General features: G+C 37.2%; 1 protein-coding gene across 1 annotated transcript in view; it reads left to right on the top strand.

Annotated features, from left to right (window-relative positions):
- Positions 1–17,201, top strand: part of VPS35L (VPS35 endosomal protein sorting factor like) — a gene marked incomplete in the record, with an annotated part of 3,288,436 nt that overhangs the window by 1,639,101 nt on the left and 1,632,134 nt on the right. The window contains 1 exon segment of the mRNA XM_044089753.1: positions 16,669–16,749. Coding sequence (XP_043945688.1) covers positions 16,669–16,749 — 81 coding nt within the window.

Below are 17,201 nucleotides of genomic sequence, written 5' to 3'. Positions count from 1 at the left end.
GTAAGTACACTGCCGAGATGCCAGGAAAAAATAAATATAAAAGACCTGGAGGAAAGTCAGCTACGAAGGTTGAGTAAAAATCACAAACTGGGAAAAGTACTGCAGTTGTTCAGAAGGAAGCAGGGCAAGTTTCAGACATGACTTCCAGTAACCTACAGAGATGTATAAAGCAGCTGCAAACAGACCTGGTTAAAATATACAAAATACTGATGAGTATTTCGACACAATCAATAAAAAGCTGGAAAAAATGGAAGATGTTTTGAGCAGATAAGATGACATAACTGCAAAACTCAGCGGTTGAAATGAAGAAAAGGCTGGCTGAATATGAGACTGCACAATAACAGATGTTTAAAAAAAATAATAGAATTAGAGGGCAGAACACATAGGGAAAACCTTAGATTTTATGCTCTACCAGAGAAGCTAGAAGGAACAGACTGTATTAATTTTATGAAAGTACAAATAAGCAACTGGACAGGTATTCCACAACTAGAATTGTTAATTGAAAGGGCACATTGTGTGGATGCTCCTGGCTATGAGGAAACAACCTAGACCTTTAATAGTAAAAATTTAATCTTACCAGCAGAAAGAGTTGATTCTGACAAAACTGGCAGAATGACAAAGTACTAAAAGTGGGAGACAGTAGATTATTTGTGGAGAATGACTACTCATTGTGCATTAGGCAGAAGAGGAGTACATTTATTCCATTATATGGGCATACCGAGAAGCAGGCATGAGATTCAAACTGCTGTACTCAGCTATTATCAAAATATTTTTTCCCCTGGAGGAATAAACAACATTTTTTGATAAAGTACATGCTAAGGAAGAAATATAAAAGTTTGTCCAACAAAAAGTGAGCTGTGAAACAGAAGGAAATTCTGCTTCTTGTTCCTTTGGTAATAAAGACCACAGAGAGACTGTGCCATTGAAACCATTCCCAGCGTTTTAATGGAAAATGATTGAGAGAGAGAAAAAAAGCACAGAAGTTGACTAGAAGAACTGAGAGTGCACTGGAGATGAAGCAGACATGGTTTTGGAGATGGAGATGAACAGGAAAAGAACAAAAGAATCTCGAAAAATTGGACTTTCTTGGACATTAAAACTAAAAGACTCAAAACTAAACTTCAAAAAACAAATCACATGAAAAAAACGGCTCCAAAATAGATAATAGAATAACTGGTAAGCGCTTTCATTTATGTCAAACTTCATCAGACCAAGTTACAAACATTATCTGAACCATTTAAATAGCATATTAAAATCACATAATCAATTACATCAGTGCGTTAACCCCTTTCTTTTCAGCACAATTTTAAAATTTTCTTTGTCATTGATACCAGGGAAAACACATGCATTCATTTTCACTTGCCAACAGTATTCTTTATAATGAAGATCATCTTTGGCATGCGGTGGTGGTGCTGCGGTAGCGTTGTTGCCTCACAGTATGACGTCCTGTTTGATTCTCATCTAGAGCGTCTTCTGTGTGGAGATATGTGTGAATGGGCGTGCCTTTGTTGAAGGTTGTGTGCCAGGGCCAGTAACTCGGCATGTAAAAATCTACTGCCAATCATTAGCGGACCGGAGTTCCGCTGTGGCAACCTCTAACCGGGAAAATCCGAAAAAAACAGCAACAACATTTTCGGCATCCCACCTGTATTCATAATTAGCTACTTGCTCTATCACTGTAAAGGAAAGCTTGTTAGTTATGCTTTCTTGTGCATTCCAGGAATAAAAATGCTTTGCCAGAGCATTATTGATATATTTCCTTTCTATAGCTTTTAAATGCTCATAAATTCTAGAATACAAAACTATTTTGGTTCTCCCAATATAAAAAGTCAGACAAAGCTCACATAAGCCTAAATAAACTACATATTTTCATTTACAGTCAAAATGTCCAATCAAGTTAAACATATATAATTCCTAGCTTCAATACTGACCATAGATCCCACTCAAATATGCATACAATAATTACAATTAAAGATGAGTTCCAATAGTAATAGTAGATTTGTAGTACCAAGGGGCTACTGGCAAAGAAGGAGAATTACACTTGCATGTATTTATATTCCACTGAAAACTGCTATAATAGAGCTAAAGGCAATTCTGGGAGAGATAATCAGCTTTCAGCAAGGAATATTACTTACAGATGAGGACTGGAATTTGCCTTGCATCAGTGAAGATGTGTCTGGGGGAGCCCACAAAGGGAATATAACAAAGGAGGGTAGATTTTTAAAGAAATTTATGAAAATATTAAGCATGGAAGATGTGAATTTACATATTATTCCCCAAGATGCAAAAACATGGCTAGGTTAGACAGAATTTACATTTTCCAGGAACATGTGCATTTAATTGAAGGTCTTGATATGCACCCAATAGCTATTTCAGATCATGCACCAATAACAACTAAAAAACACAGCGTAATGAAATAAAAATGAAACACTGGTGCTTTTCCATTTATCTGTTTAAAAGAGATGAATTTAAGGAATGGGTAGTAGAAATTATTCAAGAGCTATGAGAGAAGATAGAAACTTTTTCTGAAAATATATCTAGGGAGTGGGGTAAAATTGAAATGGAATTTATAAAGAGGGTGGAAATAAAGGGAGATATGGTTAAGAAGTAACAAGAGTTATTTAGCGGGATTGACAAATATTTAAGCATTGCAAAATAGGGATAATCTCACAGAACAAAAAGAGGAGCAACTACAGAATGCTAAGCATGAAATAAGGGACTACCTTGATAATATGCACAAGTTTAGAAAGATTATTGTTAAGCAACTGTTTTTTGATAACTCTAGAGCACAATAACTTTTAGCACACCGACTCTGACAACAGAAAGTAGAAAGGCTGTCACTAAGCTTAGGAAGCCTATTACAAGGAAGAGAACTAGGGATCCTGCAGAAGTATTAGAAATATTTTGGAAATTCTCTGAAAGTCTGTATAAAGCAGAGAAATATGGAAATCAAGAACAGGTACAAATGGAAATGTTTATGGAAGAATTAAATATGCCAAGGCTAAAGGAAGAGGGGGTTCAGTTACTAACAGTTAGGATAGGATGATATGAGATAAAAATGGTGATGTATAACCAGTCTACAGGAAAGTCCCCATGATTAGATGGTATTCCAGGGAAATTTGGAAGCTAGGAGGAAAAAAAATGAACTGAAAGGTTCTGTTTAACAGTATTTTAACAGGGGGAGGAGAAGTACCATCATCCAGGAAGAATGCAGTAGTAGCTGTACTACCTAAAGAAGATTAAGATCAATCAGATCCAGCTTCATACAGGCCCATTTGAATACTAAATCATGATTATAAAGTGTTTATGTCTGTAATGGCTAAAGGAATAGCAAAAGGGATGCCAACATTGATAGAATTGGATAAGTGTGGTTTTGTGAAGGGGAGGCAAACATTTGACAACATAAACAGAACAGTGATGATCCAGAGGGAAGCAGAATGTAAGAAAATACCACTGCTGCTGGTGGGTTTTGATACAAAGAAAGCATTTGAGAGAGTAAGCTGGGATTTTATGAGCAGAGCAATGGAGGCATTTGCATTCCCTGATAAAGTTATAAGGTTGATTAGGACGATATATGAAGAATCGGAGATGAAAATTAAAGTGGGTGGGGTCCTCTCTGATGATCTCTGCTTGAGCATTGGAACCAGGCAGGTGTGTCCTCTGCCCCCTTTGTTATTTGCATTATATTTAGAACCATTGGCAAAGAAAATATGGGATTCAGACATTTAAGGATATAATCGGTATGGTAGGCAAGAAAAGCTGGCTGTATTTGCAGATGACTTTATTTTATACCTGACAAAACCAAAAAGAGACATTACAGTGTTGTGGAACATATTGAGGCAGTTTCAAACCTTTTTGGGATACAAAAGTATTGAAGCAAAAGCAATAGCCGTAAATTATGTACCCACATACAAACTGGTTCAGCAATATCCATATTTATGTGGACATGATAAAATGAAGTATTTAGGAGTATGGATTAAAACTGATACTGGTGTGGCAGCTAAGGATATGTGGGAAGAGAATAAATAAAAGATAATACAAAAACAGAGAAAATGGAAGCTGTGTTATATGGATATTGATAGTAAGATGCAAGCAGTTACAATATTTTAGTCCATTTAATCTTATACACTGGTCAGACATATTTTTATCAATCAGAGTAGAAGGTGTGGATATCCATTAATAAAGAGCTGAAGGAATCTATCTGGGAAGGGAAGACTGTGAGAGGATAAGTTTATTCTTCCAATAGAACATTGTGGATTGGGATTACCTGAGTTGAAGGTTTATTTCAGAGCACACAGTTAAGACACAATCGCAAACAGAAAACTGTAATTCAAAGTGGAAAGATATGATCATTAAACAGAAGGGAAGCTTAAGTAACGGGGAGAGACCAGGATTTTGGATGCAGACCTTGAAGGAGAACAACAATAAACATACAGAATATTATATTCATAAAGTAGCAGAAGGTCTTCTAACACGGAACTGGAGAAAGGAGATCCTGCCGATAGGGATGACTGCAGTTAGGGATGCATACAATAGGTAAGAGGGGACAGGAATGTGTTGGAGAAAACTGGCAAAGAAACCAAGGTACTGGGAGCAAATAACTAGAAAGGGAATGGTAATAAAATGGGATGATACCAAGAACTTATTTGGACTGCCATCTAAAGATTGTCTTCCATATTAAGGATTGATATCAGAGTATAGGCAAAGCAAAAGAAATAAGGGGGTCCTAAATTAAAGACCAGCACCGGTAGAGTTTTTAGTAGAATCTAGAACAGAAGTTGCCATTAAGAAATGAATAAATTAGTAAAGCATATCAAATATTGCATGGTGACTGTAAGAATCAGAGGAGGTTAGGAAGAACTGGCAAGAGAGAGTAGATAAGTAATTCACAAATAAACAATGGGGGGATATATGCACCTCTCCCAAATATGCAACAAAATCTAGAAGATTTCATATCTTTGCCAGGAAGTGCTTACATAGTTATTTTTATACCCCAGGGAGATTTCAAATAATTTTTCCACAGGTAGACCACAAATGTTGGAGGTATGTTGGGGCAGAAAGAGATAACTGGGGACATATTTTCTGGGAGTATAATGAGTTACTAGACTTTAAAGATTCCCTGCAGACTGGGTGAGCAAGTTGGGGTGAGTAGGGAAATGATTTTTTTGAGCTGTGATACAAACTCGAAATTGCCTAGATGTAGTAAAGCCTTGCTGTGTCTAATTATGATGGCTGCCAAAAAAGTAATTACTAGAAAATGGAAATCATTCTAAATCAACTAGACTAGAAATAGTGAAGATAGTAACAGAGATAAAACAACTGGAACTGGGGTCTTTAAAAAGGGTAGGAGCAAATTGCATAGGAAAAATGGGAATTGTGGAATCAATACATGCAGAGGAGGAATGAGGTTTAAAAGAAGGCAGGATTTGAATGAGCTATGTAATGGTTAACTAACAATAGGTGGATACTTTAAAAGTGATGTGTAATGTTTGCAGCTACAGTTGTGTTGCACACTTTGGCATGCACAAGTTTGCAACTGAGGTTGTGTCACTGTGGTTTATTGTCATTTATATAAATGTGACGTGATCTATGTCATACATGATAATTTAGTAAAGGTGTTTCTTGATTAAAAAATACTCTACAAATGCTGGTCTTTCACTTAGGATCCCCATATTTCTCTCTCTTTGTCTGTATTCTTAATATCAATCCTTCGTAGGTAAGGCAGTCCCTGGCCTGCAGTCTAAGTAAATTTTTGGCCTTTTCCCATTCTATTACCTTTCCTTCTCTAAATATTTGCTCCCAATTACCTTGCTTCTTTTGACAGTTTTCTCCAGTAAGCTCCTGTCCCCTCTTGCCTATTGTCTGTTCCCCTAATTGCAGTCATCCCTGTCAGTACACTCTCCTTTCCCCATTTCCATGTTGGCTTAGTTCTGAGAATAGTTTCTGCTACTTTATGAATATAATATTCTGTATTGTTATTGTTATTTTCCATAAGAATCTGCATAAAAAATCACAGTCTCTCGTTGTTTCTTGAGGTTCCCTCATGTTTCATCATCATCCCTTTCCACGTTGAATTATTGGTTTCTGCTTGTGGTATGTACTGTATAGGAGCCTTAATTGTATAGTTCTGAAATACCCCTTCAAATCAGATAATCCCAAACCGCCTTGTTCTATTGAAAGACTAATCTTATCCCACCACTCTTGCTGTTTCCCCTCCCAGATAAAATCCTTCAGCTCCTTGTTAACTGCTATCCACAACTTCTCCTCTGGTTGATACAAATATGCCTTACCTGTGTATAAAACTAAAGGGACTAAAAACATTTTAACTGCTTATATCTTGCTATCCATATTCATCTAACAGAGCTTCCAGTTTCTAAGTTTTTATATTATCTTTTGTTTAGTCTCTTCCCACATATTCTTAGCTGCCACACCAGAATCCTTTTTAATCCATACTCTTTAAGTACTTCATTTTATTATGTCCCCATAAATATGAATATTGCTGAACTGATTCGTGTGTGTGTACATAATTTACAGCTATTGCCTTTGTTTTAGCTTCATTAATTTTGTATCCCAAAAAGATTTTAAACTGCCTTAAAATGTTCCACAACACTGAAATGTCCTTTTCTGGTTTTATCAGGTGTAAAATAATATCTACAATAGAGCCAACTTTTCTTGAATACCATACCAGTTATGTCCTTGAGTTTCTGAGCCCTTTTTTTCTTTGCCAATGTTTCTAAATATAGGGCAAATAAAGGGGACAGAGGACACCCCTGCCTGGTTCCTCTGCTCAAGCCTAAATTGTCTGAGAGGAGGCCGCCCACTTTAATTTTTGCCTCCAGTCCCTCATATAGCCTCATAATCATCCTTATAACTTTATCAGGGAATGCAAATGCTGCTATCGCCCTGCTCAAAAACTCCCACCTTACTCTGTTACATGCTTTCTCTGCATGAAGACCCACAACAACAGTGGTATTTTGTTGCATTCTGCATCTCTCTGGATCTTCAGTGGTTTGTTAATGTTGTCAAATGTTTGCTTCCCTTACGCAAAACCACATTGATCCATATCTATTAATTTTATCATCATGTTTGCCATTCTTTTAGCCATTATAGACATAAGCACTTTATAATCATGGTTTAGTATTGGAATGGGCTTGTATGAAGCTGAATCTGATGGGCCTTAACCCTCTTTTAGGTATTACAGCCACCACCACAGTCTTTCAGGATGTTAGTGCTTCTCCTCATCTGAAAATACTGTTAAAACCTTCCAGGTCTTTATCAATTTTTCACTCCTAACTTCCAAACTTCTACAAGAATACCATCTATACCTGGCAACTTTCCTCTGGTTTGGTTATACACCATCATTTTTCTGTCATCTCCTCCTATCCTAACTGTTAGTAATTGAGCTTCATCTATCTGTAACCTTGGCATATTTAATTCTTCCATAAACATTCCCATTTGTACATTTTCTTGATTTTCATATTTGTCTGCTTTATACAGACTTTCATAAAATTTCCAAAATATTTCTAGTAGCTCTACAGGATTATCTTCCTTGTTATAGGCTCTCTAAGCTTGGCGACAGCCCTTTCTGCTTTCTCTTGCCTGAGTCATCATGCTAATAGTTATTGAGAAACAGTCGCTTAAGAGCAATCTTTCTAAACTCATACATATTATCAAGGTAATTCCTTGTTTTCTTCTGCAATTGCACCTCTTATTGTTCTGTGAGATTCCCCCTATTCTGCAATACTTCAGCATTTGTCAGTCCCCCTGAATAATTCTTGTTACTTGTTAACCATATCTCTCTGTTTTATTTCCACCCTATTTTTAAACTCCACTTTAACTTTGTGCCACTGCCTAGCTATATATTCCGAAGAAATTTCTATCTTCTCCAATAACTCCTGAATAAATTCCACTACCCATGCCTTAAATACCTCTCATTTCAACAGGTAGGTGGGAAAGTGCCAGTGTCTCATTTTTATTTCATTACCTTGTGTTTTTATTTGTTATTATTGGAGTGTGATCTGAAATAGTTAGTGGATACACACCAACACTTTCAATCAAATGTACGTGTTCTTGTGAAATGTAAGTTCTGTCTAGCCTAGTTCACTTTATTTGTCTTTGAGAATATTATGTAAATTCGCTCCAAATTTGTTCTACTGAATTCAAATCTTCCATGCCAAATATTTTCATAAGTTTCTTGAAAAATCTACCTTCCTTTGTTATATTTCCCTTCTGGGCCCCCCAGACAGATCTTCACTGCTCCCCACCTATAAGTAATATTCCTTGCTGAAAGCTGATTATTTCTCACAGAATTTTCTTAAGCTCCATTATAGCAGTTTAGGTGGAATATAATTATATGTCAGTGTAATCTTCCTTTCTTGCCTTTAGCTCATTAGTACTAGAAATCTCCCATTTTTATCTTTATCCTCTTCTATCACTATTGGAACTCCTCTTGCAATTAATATAAGTACTGCTGTTTTCCATTGTCCCAGGTATTCCACCGAATAACCATCCTGAAAACCTTTCTTTATCAAATTCACATGTTCATCTCTTTCCAAATGTGTCTCCTATAGCATAGCTATTTGCAGTCTACATTTTTAATGTAGTTCACTTCTCTTTCCTTTTTGTATATATCTGTGAGATCATTAACATTTAAAGATAATATTTTGTTTTCTGTTTTAAGAAATCTTTGCCTGGTGGTTTTGTTCTGTGTGAGAGAGACAGGCACTTTAATTATCTAAGACCATATTTCATATGGTTTCATTGGTTAATTTGAATCAGGGTCCTTCCCTTTGGTCTCACCACAGCCCCCAGGGTGGATGAATCCACCTACTCAGATGGAACGTTATGGTAAGTACATAACTTCTAATTATCCCCCTCCACAAGGGCGGTTTGGCAACAGACCCTGGTAACTATAGACCCATAACTTTAAACAGCCTCATTTGTAAGGCAATGGAACGAATCATCATGGACCTCATAAGTAAGGAAATAGGTGACCCGCTAACCGTGGATCTGTCCCAGTTGGTTTTGTCAAGGGCAGGTCATGCCTGGTGGACTTTTTGGAGAATGTGACCAGAGCCAAAGATGAGGGTAAAGCCTAAATTTGAATTGGCCAGTGCCTTCAACACTATCCCACATTTGAGCATCATTGACAAACTAACCCAGTTGAATATCAACCTCTCTGTTGCCAGATGGGTTGCAAACTAGCTGACAGAATCACAACACTCTGTCGAAGTGAGAGACTTGACCTCTGCCAGCAGACCTGTCACCAGTGGGATCCCACAAACGTCAGTGTTGGGCCCCTTCTTGTTTTGCATATACTTCTCAGAAGTCTAGGCCAAAATGGAGGGGCTGTGGCTAACTAAGTTTGCAGATGACTGCAAATTAGGTGCTATCATTGAATCCCCTAGTGATGTCAGTGTACTTCAAAAGGGGTTTACACAGACCAATGATTGGTGCCAAAGCCATGGTCGTGAACTAAATACTAAAAAATGCATCTTCATTCTCTTTGGTAAAAATATTGTCCCTGTTGATTATAAAATGAACAATAATACCCCAAGTACTAATTCAGTAGTGAAGGACCTGGGACCACAAGTTGACTGTGACCTCAACTTTGACCACCATGTGTATACTGTGGTGAGGCATGTATTCTATGTCACTCACCTGATTAGCAAAGGCATCACCTCAAGAGAAAAACGGGTTGTAACTCCCTTGTATGCATCCTTCATCAGGCCTATTATTGGAATATAATGCTCCCTTTGGTGTGTACCATTCCAGACACCTGCAGCAACTTGAGAGACCTCAGAGATTTCTAAGAAAATTCAGGGTCTCCAGCACACATCTTATATGGACAGACTGAAGTCTCTGTCAGTGTACTCAGTAGTATATAGACTACTTAGAGGTGACTAATTTCTGGTTTACAGGGTCTGACCCAAATCTAATGCTACACATCTGTAAGTCAAATGGAACTAGAGTCACCCATTCCAGGGACCTCAATCTAGCCTGCGACATAAACAAGGCTTGCTGGAGAGAGAGATGCATGTTTCAGAGATTGCGTCTCCTCTGGAATAGGCTTCCATCCATATAAAGCAGAGCACATCCATGACCCTGATTAAGTGCATTCTGGACAACTGGATGGGAAACAATAAAATTCTGCTGGGGAAGTTTTCTCAGTTGTTTTTAAGTGTAATGGGGATACTAATGTAAACAGGTGCTCCATTTTTTTCTTTTTCCCTTCTCTCTTTATTGTTTACTTTTAAGAAATGTAGGCAATACAATGTAAAAAAGTAGAAAAGTCTGGTCAAAAGAGCATGACAAAAGGAAAATTGATGTACTTTTTTTCTCATTCTTGCATAGGGGAATGACAGGATTAAAGCCCTTAGTTTGATCTAGTACAAGAGAGAGGAAGTAAATGAAAAAGAACATTAAATATTATAAAGCTTTTTTCCAGCAGATAAATGTATGCTTTTTAGCAACTCAGTATGTGGTTCTCATGTCTCCATGGAGACAATCTGATAAAGAGAAATGGATAGGAGGTGATGTTTTCTTAAAGTATTCAAGTGTTTCCCCAGCTGGGAGAGCTATAAAAATAAAACAAAACCAGACAAAGCATGAGCCTTACCATGCATGTTAGCATGAATAACCTTTTTTTACGTGAGCCTGGAAGTCAGTTTGGGACACACGTACCTATTATAGGTTTATAGGTTCATACTAGGCTATCTTCTCTAGGGCATTTATAAGCCTAGCCTAGAAAGGATACTAATGTAAACAGGTGCTCCATTTTAGGATTAGGAGGGTAAAAACTATAATATTGAAGATGTGTATAGTTTTGTATGTTACTAGTAAGTTAATAGGTTTTAGGAGGCTACTGGGGGAGTGTTTTTGTTTGAGGGCTTTCAATAAAGCAACAAGTTTTCTATGATGCAGCATAGACTCAAATGGATATGACAAGAACCAGCTGTATAAAAGATCAACTTGCCAAACAGTGTATGCATGTAACACAAAAGCTGGAACTAGACACTTAATAAAAAAGCTGTTACTCACAAAGGGTGAGAATAATACCTTTTTAACACAGTGATGCTTTCTGTTGTTGTTGTTGTTTGTCTTTCAACTTTTCCTGGTTAGGGGTCACCACAGGGGAACTCTGGTCCGCTAATGATTGGCAGTTGGTTTTTATGGTGTCGAGTTGCCAGCCCAATGCCCAACCATCAACGAAGGCACACCCATTCAATACATGTCTTTCGAATGCCCACTCGACCGCGGGGAGGACATGCAGACTCCACACAGAAGGCAGTCCCAACCCAAGCCGAGAATCGAACGGGAGAACCTCTTGCTGTAAGGCAACAATGCTACCGCTGCACCACCGCGGAAATAAGTAATGTCTTTAAATGTCAAAGATCTCACAGATAAATACAAAAAAGAAAGAGCAGTGAATTATATTAAAAATGTAGAGTGCAAATAGCTATGCTACAGGAAACGCACTTAGAAAGAACTGAACGTGTGAATCTGATAAATAATTATTCAGGGGCCTGGGACAAAGGAAAATAGTACTTATATTAATTGTAAGAGACGCTCCAATAGTCATAGGAGAGGATAAAAAGGTTAATAATGGTAGAGTTGTAGGGGTCTATATCATAACATTGAAGAATCGTTTTAATCAAACGCCTCTTCGTCGACACAAAAACAGCAAACGCACAAAAGTGCGAACACTCAGAACACTGATTTCTTTCCCTGGGAAAGAAATCGGTAGCACTAACACACAAACACACACAGCTTCAAACATTACAAAGCCTCCCACGCCCCCCTAACTAAATATACCAACTCCGAGATCGCATTATAGTGGGGAAAGGGGCAAAAACACGGGGAAGACCAAGCGATTTCTTTCCGAGGGGAAGAAATCGCTGTTTTGAGCGTTCGCGCTTTAGTGCATTCACTCTTTGTGTCAATGAAGAGGTGTTTGATTAAATGCCTCTTTGCTGTTCTGATATAGACCTGAGTTATAGTACTAAGGGGCTACTGGCAAGGGAGAAGGATTACCGTGGCATGCATTTATATTCCATCTAAAACTGCTACAATGGAGCTTAAGAAAATTCTGGGAAAAATAATCATCTTTCAGCAAGAAAATATTACTTATAGGTGGGGACTAGAATTAGATTTGCAGCAGTGAAGATGAGTCTGGGGGCCTAGAAGGGAAAATATAACAAAGGAGGGTACATTTTTGAAGAAATTGTTTAAAATATTTGCCATGGAAGATGTGAATTCAGTACTAGGAGCTGGGAATGAAATTTCATGTTATTCCCCAAGATACAAAAACTGGGTTAGGCTAGACAGCATTTATATTTCACAGGAACATGTGCATTTAATTGAAGGTCTTGATACACACCAAATACCTTTATCAGATCATGTGCCAATAATAACTAAAAAAACACTTGGTAATGAAATAAAAATGAGATCCTGGTGCTTTCCCACCTATCTGTTGAAAAGAGAGGAATTTAAGGAATGTGTAGTGGAAATTATTCAGGAGTTATTAAAGAAGATAGATTTTTCTGAAATATAGCTAGAGAGTGGGATAAAATATAAGTAGAATTTAAAAATAGAGTGGAAATAAAAGAAAGGGAGATACGGTTAAGAAGTAACGAGAATTATTAAGAGGGACTGAACATTTTAATATATTGCAGAATAGGGGGGATCTCACAGAACAAGAGGAGGAGCAACTGCAGAATGCAAAACAAAGTACCTCGATAATATACATGAGTTTATAAAGATTGCTGTTAAGCAACTGTTTCTTTGATAATAACTATAGAGCGCAAAAACATTTAGCACAACGACTCAGACAACAAAAAATAGAAATGGTTGTTGCCAAGCTTAGGGAGCCTACAAGGAAGTTAACAAGAGATCTTGTAGAGGTATTAGAAATATTTTAGAAATTCTATAAAAGTCTGTATAAAGCCGGGAAATATGAAAATCAAGATAAGGTAGAAATGTAAATGTTTATGGAAGAATTAAATATGCCAAGGTTAGAGGTAAATGAGGCTCATTTACTAACAAGATAGGAGGAGATGAGATAAAAATGGTGATGTATAACCAATCCACAGGAAAGTGTCCAGGAGTAAATGCTATTCCTGTGGAAGTTTGGAAGCTAGGATGGAAAAACTGATAAAGTTCTAGAAGGTTTTGCTTAACAGTATTTTGAGAGGAGATGAAGTATCAACATCCTGGAAGAAAGAGGTGGGAGCTTTAATACCTAAAGAGGGAATTGCCCATCAGATCCAGCTTCATACAGGCCCATTTCAATACTAAAACATGATTATAAAGTGTTTATGTCTATAATAGCTAAAAGAATGGCAAGAGCGATTGCAAAATTGATAAGATATGGACCAGTGTGGTTTTGTGGAGGGGAGGCAAATATTTGACAACATTAACATAACATTGATGATCCAGAGGGAAGCATAATGTAAGAAAAGACCAATGTTGTTGTTGGGTCTTGATGTAGAGGAAGCATTTGACAGAGTAAGCTGGGACTTTATCAGTAGGGCAATAGAAGCATTTGCATTCCCTGATAAAATTATAAAGTTGATTAGGAGGAAATACGAGGAATCGGAGGTGAAAGTTAAAATAGGTGGGTTCTTGTCTGATAATTTCTCCTTGAGAAGAGGGACCACACAGAGGTGTCCTCTTTCTCCTTTGTCGTTTGCATTATATTTAGGACCATTGGCAAAGAAAATAAGGGACTCAGAAACTCAGGGATATAATTGGTATGGTAGTTGAGAAAAGTTGGCTCTATTTGCAGATAATAGTATTTTATACCTGGTGAAGTCAGAAAAGGACATTACAGAGTTGTGGAACATTCTGAGACAGTTTCATATCTTTTTGAGATACAAAATTAATGAAGCTAATACAAAGGCAGTATTTGTAAAGTTATGTACCCACACACAGATTGGTTCAGCAATATCCATATTTATGGTGACATGATAAAATAAAGTACTTAGCTGCATAGATTAAAAATGTTTCCAATGTGATAGCTAAGGATATGTGGGAAGAGAAAAAACAAAAGGTAATATAAAAACTGAGAAAATTGGAAGTTTTCTTGTATGGATAGTAAGATGTAAGCAGTTAAAATATTTTAGTCCATTTAGTGTTATACACAGGTTAGGCATGTTTTTATCATCCAGAGGACAAGTTGTGGATATCAATTAATAAAGAGCTGAAAGATTTTATCTGGGAGGGGAAGATTGCAAGAGTCAAGTGAGATAACCTGATTCTTCCATTAAAATAAGGTGGATTCGAATTACCCAATTTGAAGGGGTATTTCAGAGCTACAAAGTTAAGTCGCCTATACATAGCACAAGCAGAAACCTGTAATTCAAAGTGGAAAGGGATGATGATGAAACAGGAGAGAAGCTCAAGAAACAAGGAGAGGCTGGTATTTTGGATGCAAATCTTTAAGGAGAATAACAGTGATCATACAGCATATTATACTTATGAAGGAGCAGAAATGAGTCTAAGAACTAAACCAACGTGGGAATGGAAAAAGGAGATTCTGACAATAGGGATAACAGCAGTTTGGCATACAGACAATAGGCAAGATTGGGCTGAAATTTATTGGTGGAAACTGGCAAAGGAAACAAGGTATTGGGAGCAAATAACTAGAGAGGGAAAGGTAATAGAATGGGAAGACACCAAGAATTTATTTGGACTGCAGGTTAGAGATTCTCTTTCCTATCAAGGATTGATATCAGAGTGCAGACAAAGAGAAAGAAGTAGGGGGGTCCTAAATGAAAGACCAGCACAGGTAGACTTTTTAGTAGACTCTCGAACAGAAGTTGCTGTTAAAAAAAGGAATAATTAGTCGAGTGTATAAAATATTGCATGATAACTATAAGAATCAGTCAGAAGAGGTTAGAAGCAATTGTGGAGAGAGACTGGATAAGCAATTCACTAAGAAACAATGGGTGGATATATGTATGTCTCCCAAATATGCAACGGAATGTAAAAGATTTAGGATTTTTGTTTGGAAGTGTTTACACAGGTATTTTTATGGGTCCAATATGAAATCTCGAGATCCCACAATCTCGACTGTCAAAATCCCAAGTCCAGAATGTCAAGATTGTGGAATCTCAAAATCATAATTAAAAAAAAAAAAAAAAGATGACAGCATTTAAAAACATGTTTTTGCAGGGGGCACCCCCCCACACCCCCTGCAAATTAAATAAAGTAACTCAGAGATTGCACTACAGTGAAGAGAACGGTAATGTTCCCGTTCCACACTGTATAGCGATCCACATTACCATTCTCTTCACTGTGCAGCGATCTCGGACTTAGTATATTTAGATTGCAGGGGGTGTGGTGGGAGCAGGAGGGCTTGCCCTCCTGCAAAAACATGTTTTTAAATGCTGTCATCCTTTTTTTATGATTTTGAGACATTCTGGACTCAGGATTTTGACGGTCGAGATTTTGGGATCTTGTGATTTAGAAGTGGACAAATTTTTATTCCCCAAGTAGTAGACTCCATATAACTTTTCCTGGGGTAGACAGCAAATGTTGGGGTGTGATAAGAAAGAAAGAGGGAATTGGGAACATATTGTCTGGGAGTGTAATGTGTTGGCAGACCTTAAAGATTACTCTGTCAGAGATACTGGGTGAGCAAATGATGTTTCTAGGGAAATGTTTTTTCTGATCTATGATTCAGAATCAGAATTGCCTAGACATAGTAGGGACTTGCTGAGTCTAATTATGGTGGCTGCCCCCCCCCCCAAAGAAAGCAATTACTCAGAAATGGAAATCAGTCTATACCAACCGTATTCGAAGTAGTTGATATAGTAACAGAGATAAAACAACTGGAATTGGGATCTTTAGAAAAGGGTAGGAGCAAATTACATAGAAAAAATGGGAATTGTGTGAAGAATACATACAAAGGAGGTATGAGGTTTAAAAGAAAGCAGGATTTAAATGAGCTATGTATTGTCTGACTGACTGGGTAGATTATAAGTGATGCATAATGTTTGTGTCTAAAATTATGTCAGTATGGTTTGAGATGTAAAGGAGAGGAAATTCTGTGATGGAGAAAGAGGGATAAAATGGAAAATGGTAGACAGATTGTGATTTATTTTTTTCTTCTTAGACAAGAACTGTTTTCTAATGTATTAGATAATTAAGAAAACTTGATAATGAGTTGTTAATAGGTTTTCTTATATGTTGTGCTTTTCTGTTTACTGCTTTTAGTATATTCTCTTTTCACTTTTTTAATGACTGTTTTAGCAGACTGTGATAATTTATGTTTTTGCTTTGCTACAATTCCTGTGCTCTTTTTTGAATTTGTAATTTGCATAAAATTGTATACATCTTTGAAATGTTGCACTGAGATGAAGACTTTATAGAGCTTTTAAGCTGCATAAAAAGGGTAATATTTTCATTCTTTGTAAATAGTAGTCTAATTGAAAAAAGTAAAATTTATGTGGCTGTACAAAGCAGCAAATGCTGAATAGTTAGTTGGCTCATTAGTTAATGTAGGTAGTTAAGCAAACAAACAACTGCATGCTTCATTTAATGACATTTAAACCAGTTTTATTTTATTTTGAAAACGTATAACCCAGCATCGCTGTAATCGCTGTTAACTGTGTTTCTCAATGACAGTATTTCCTATTTGTTTTATAAATTCCCCTTTCGTTGCAGGCATCAACAAGAATTAACCAGGGATCCAGTTATTCTTAATGCCCTGTTGCATGTATGCAAGACCATGCATGATTCTGTCAAGTAAGTGCTAAGTTGTTTACTGATAGTAAGGTTTTGTGTCTTATGGAATAACTGCCTGAAAGAATCCATGATTTCTGCAATAATTTAAAAGAAATATTATCAGGTATGTTAAATTTAAGAAGTTCCACCCTGGCCCTGTGTTAGAAGGAATGAAGCTCTGACTGTGTGTTAATGTGTTTGATTAACAACACAGGCACTGGAGGGGACCAGGCAGAGGAGAATGGACTTGAGCAGTAGAAAACTAGCTCACATATGTTAGTAAGAGAAGAGAAGCAGCATGGCCCACCACACTGGGACACCTACTGGAGAGTACTTGATCATTCTTGGAAGAAGCTAGGGCAAGATTGTACTCTCATGTGGTGTCAGTTCCACTACATCAGGGTTGATGTGGGTGGAGTATGCACACCATTCATTTTGCAGACAGCCATTGCAAGTCAGCTGACCACCCACAA

This window comes from Protopterus annectens, chromosome 12.part0 (genome assembly GCF_019279795.1).
Source record: "Protopterus annectens isolate FY-2018-M chromosome 12.part0, PAN1.0, whole genome shotgun sequence".
Lineage (NCBI taxonomy): Eukaryota > Metazoa > Chordata > Ceratodontiformes > Protopteridae > Protopterus > Protopterus annectens.
Note: the sequence above shows the minus strand (reverse complement) of the source record. Positions and strands in the feature narration are given on the sequence as shown.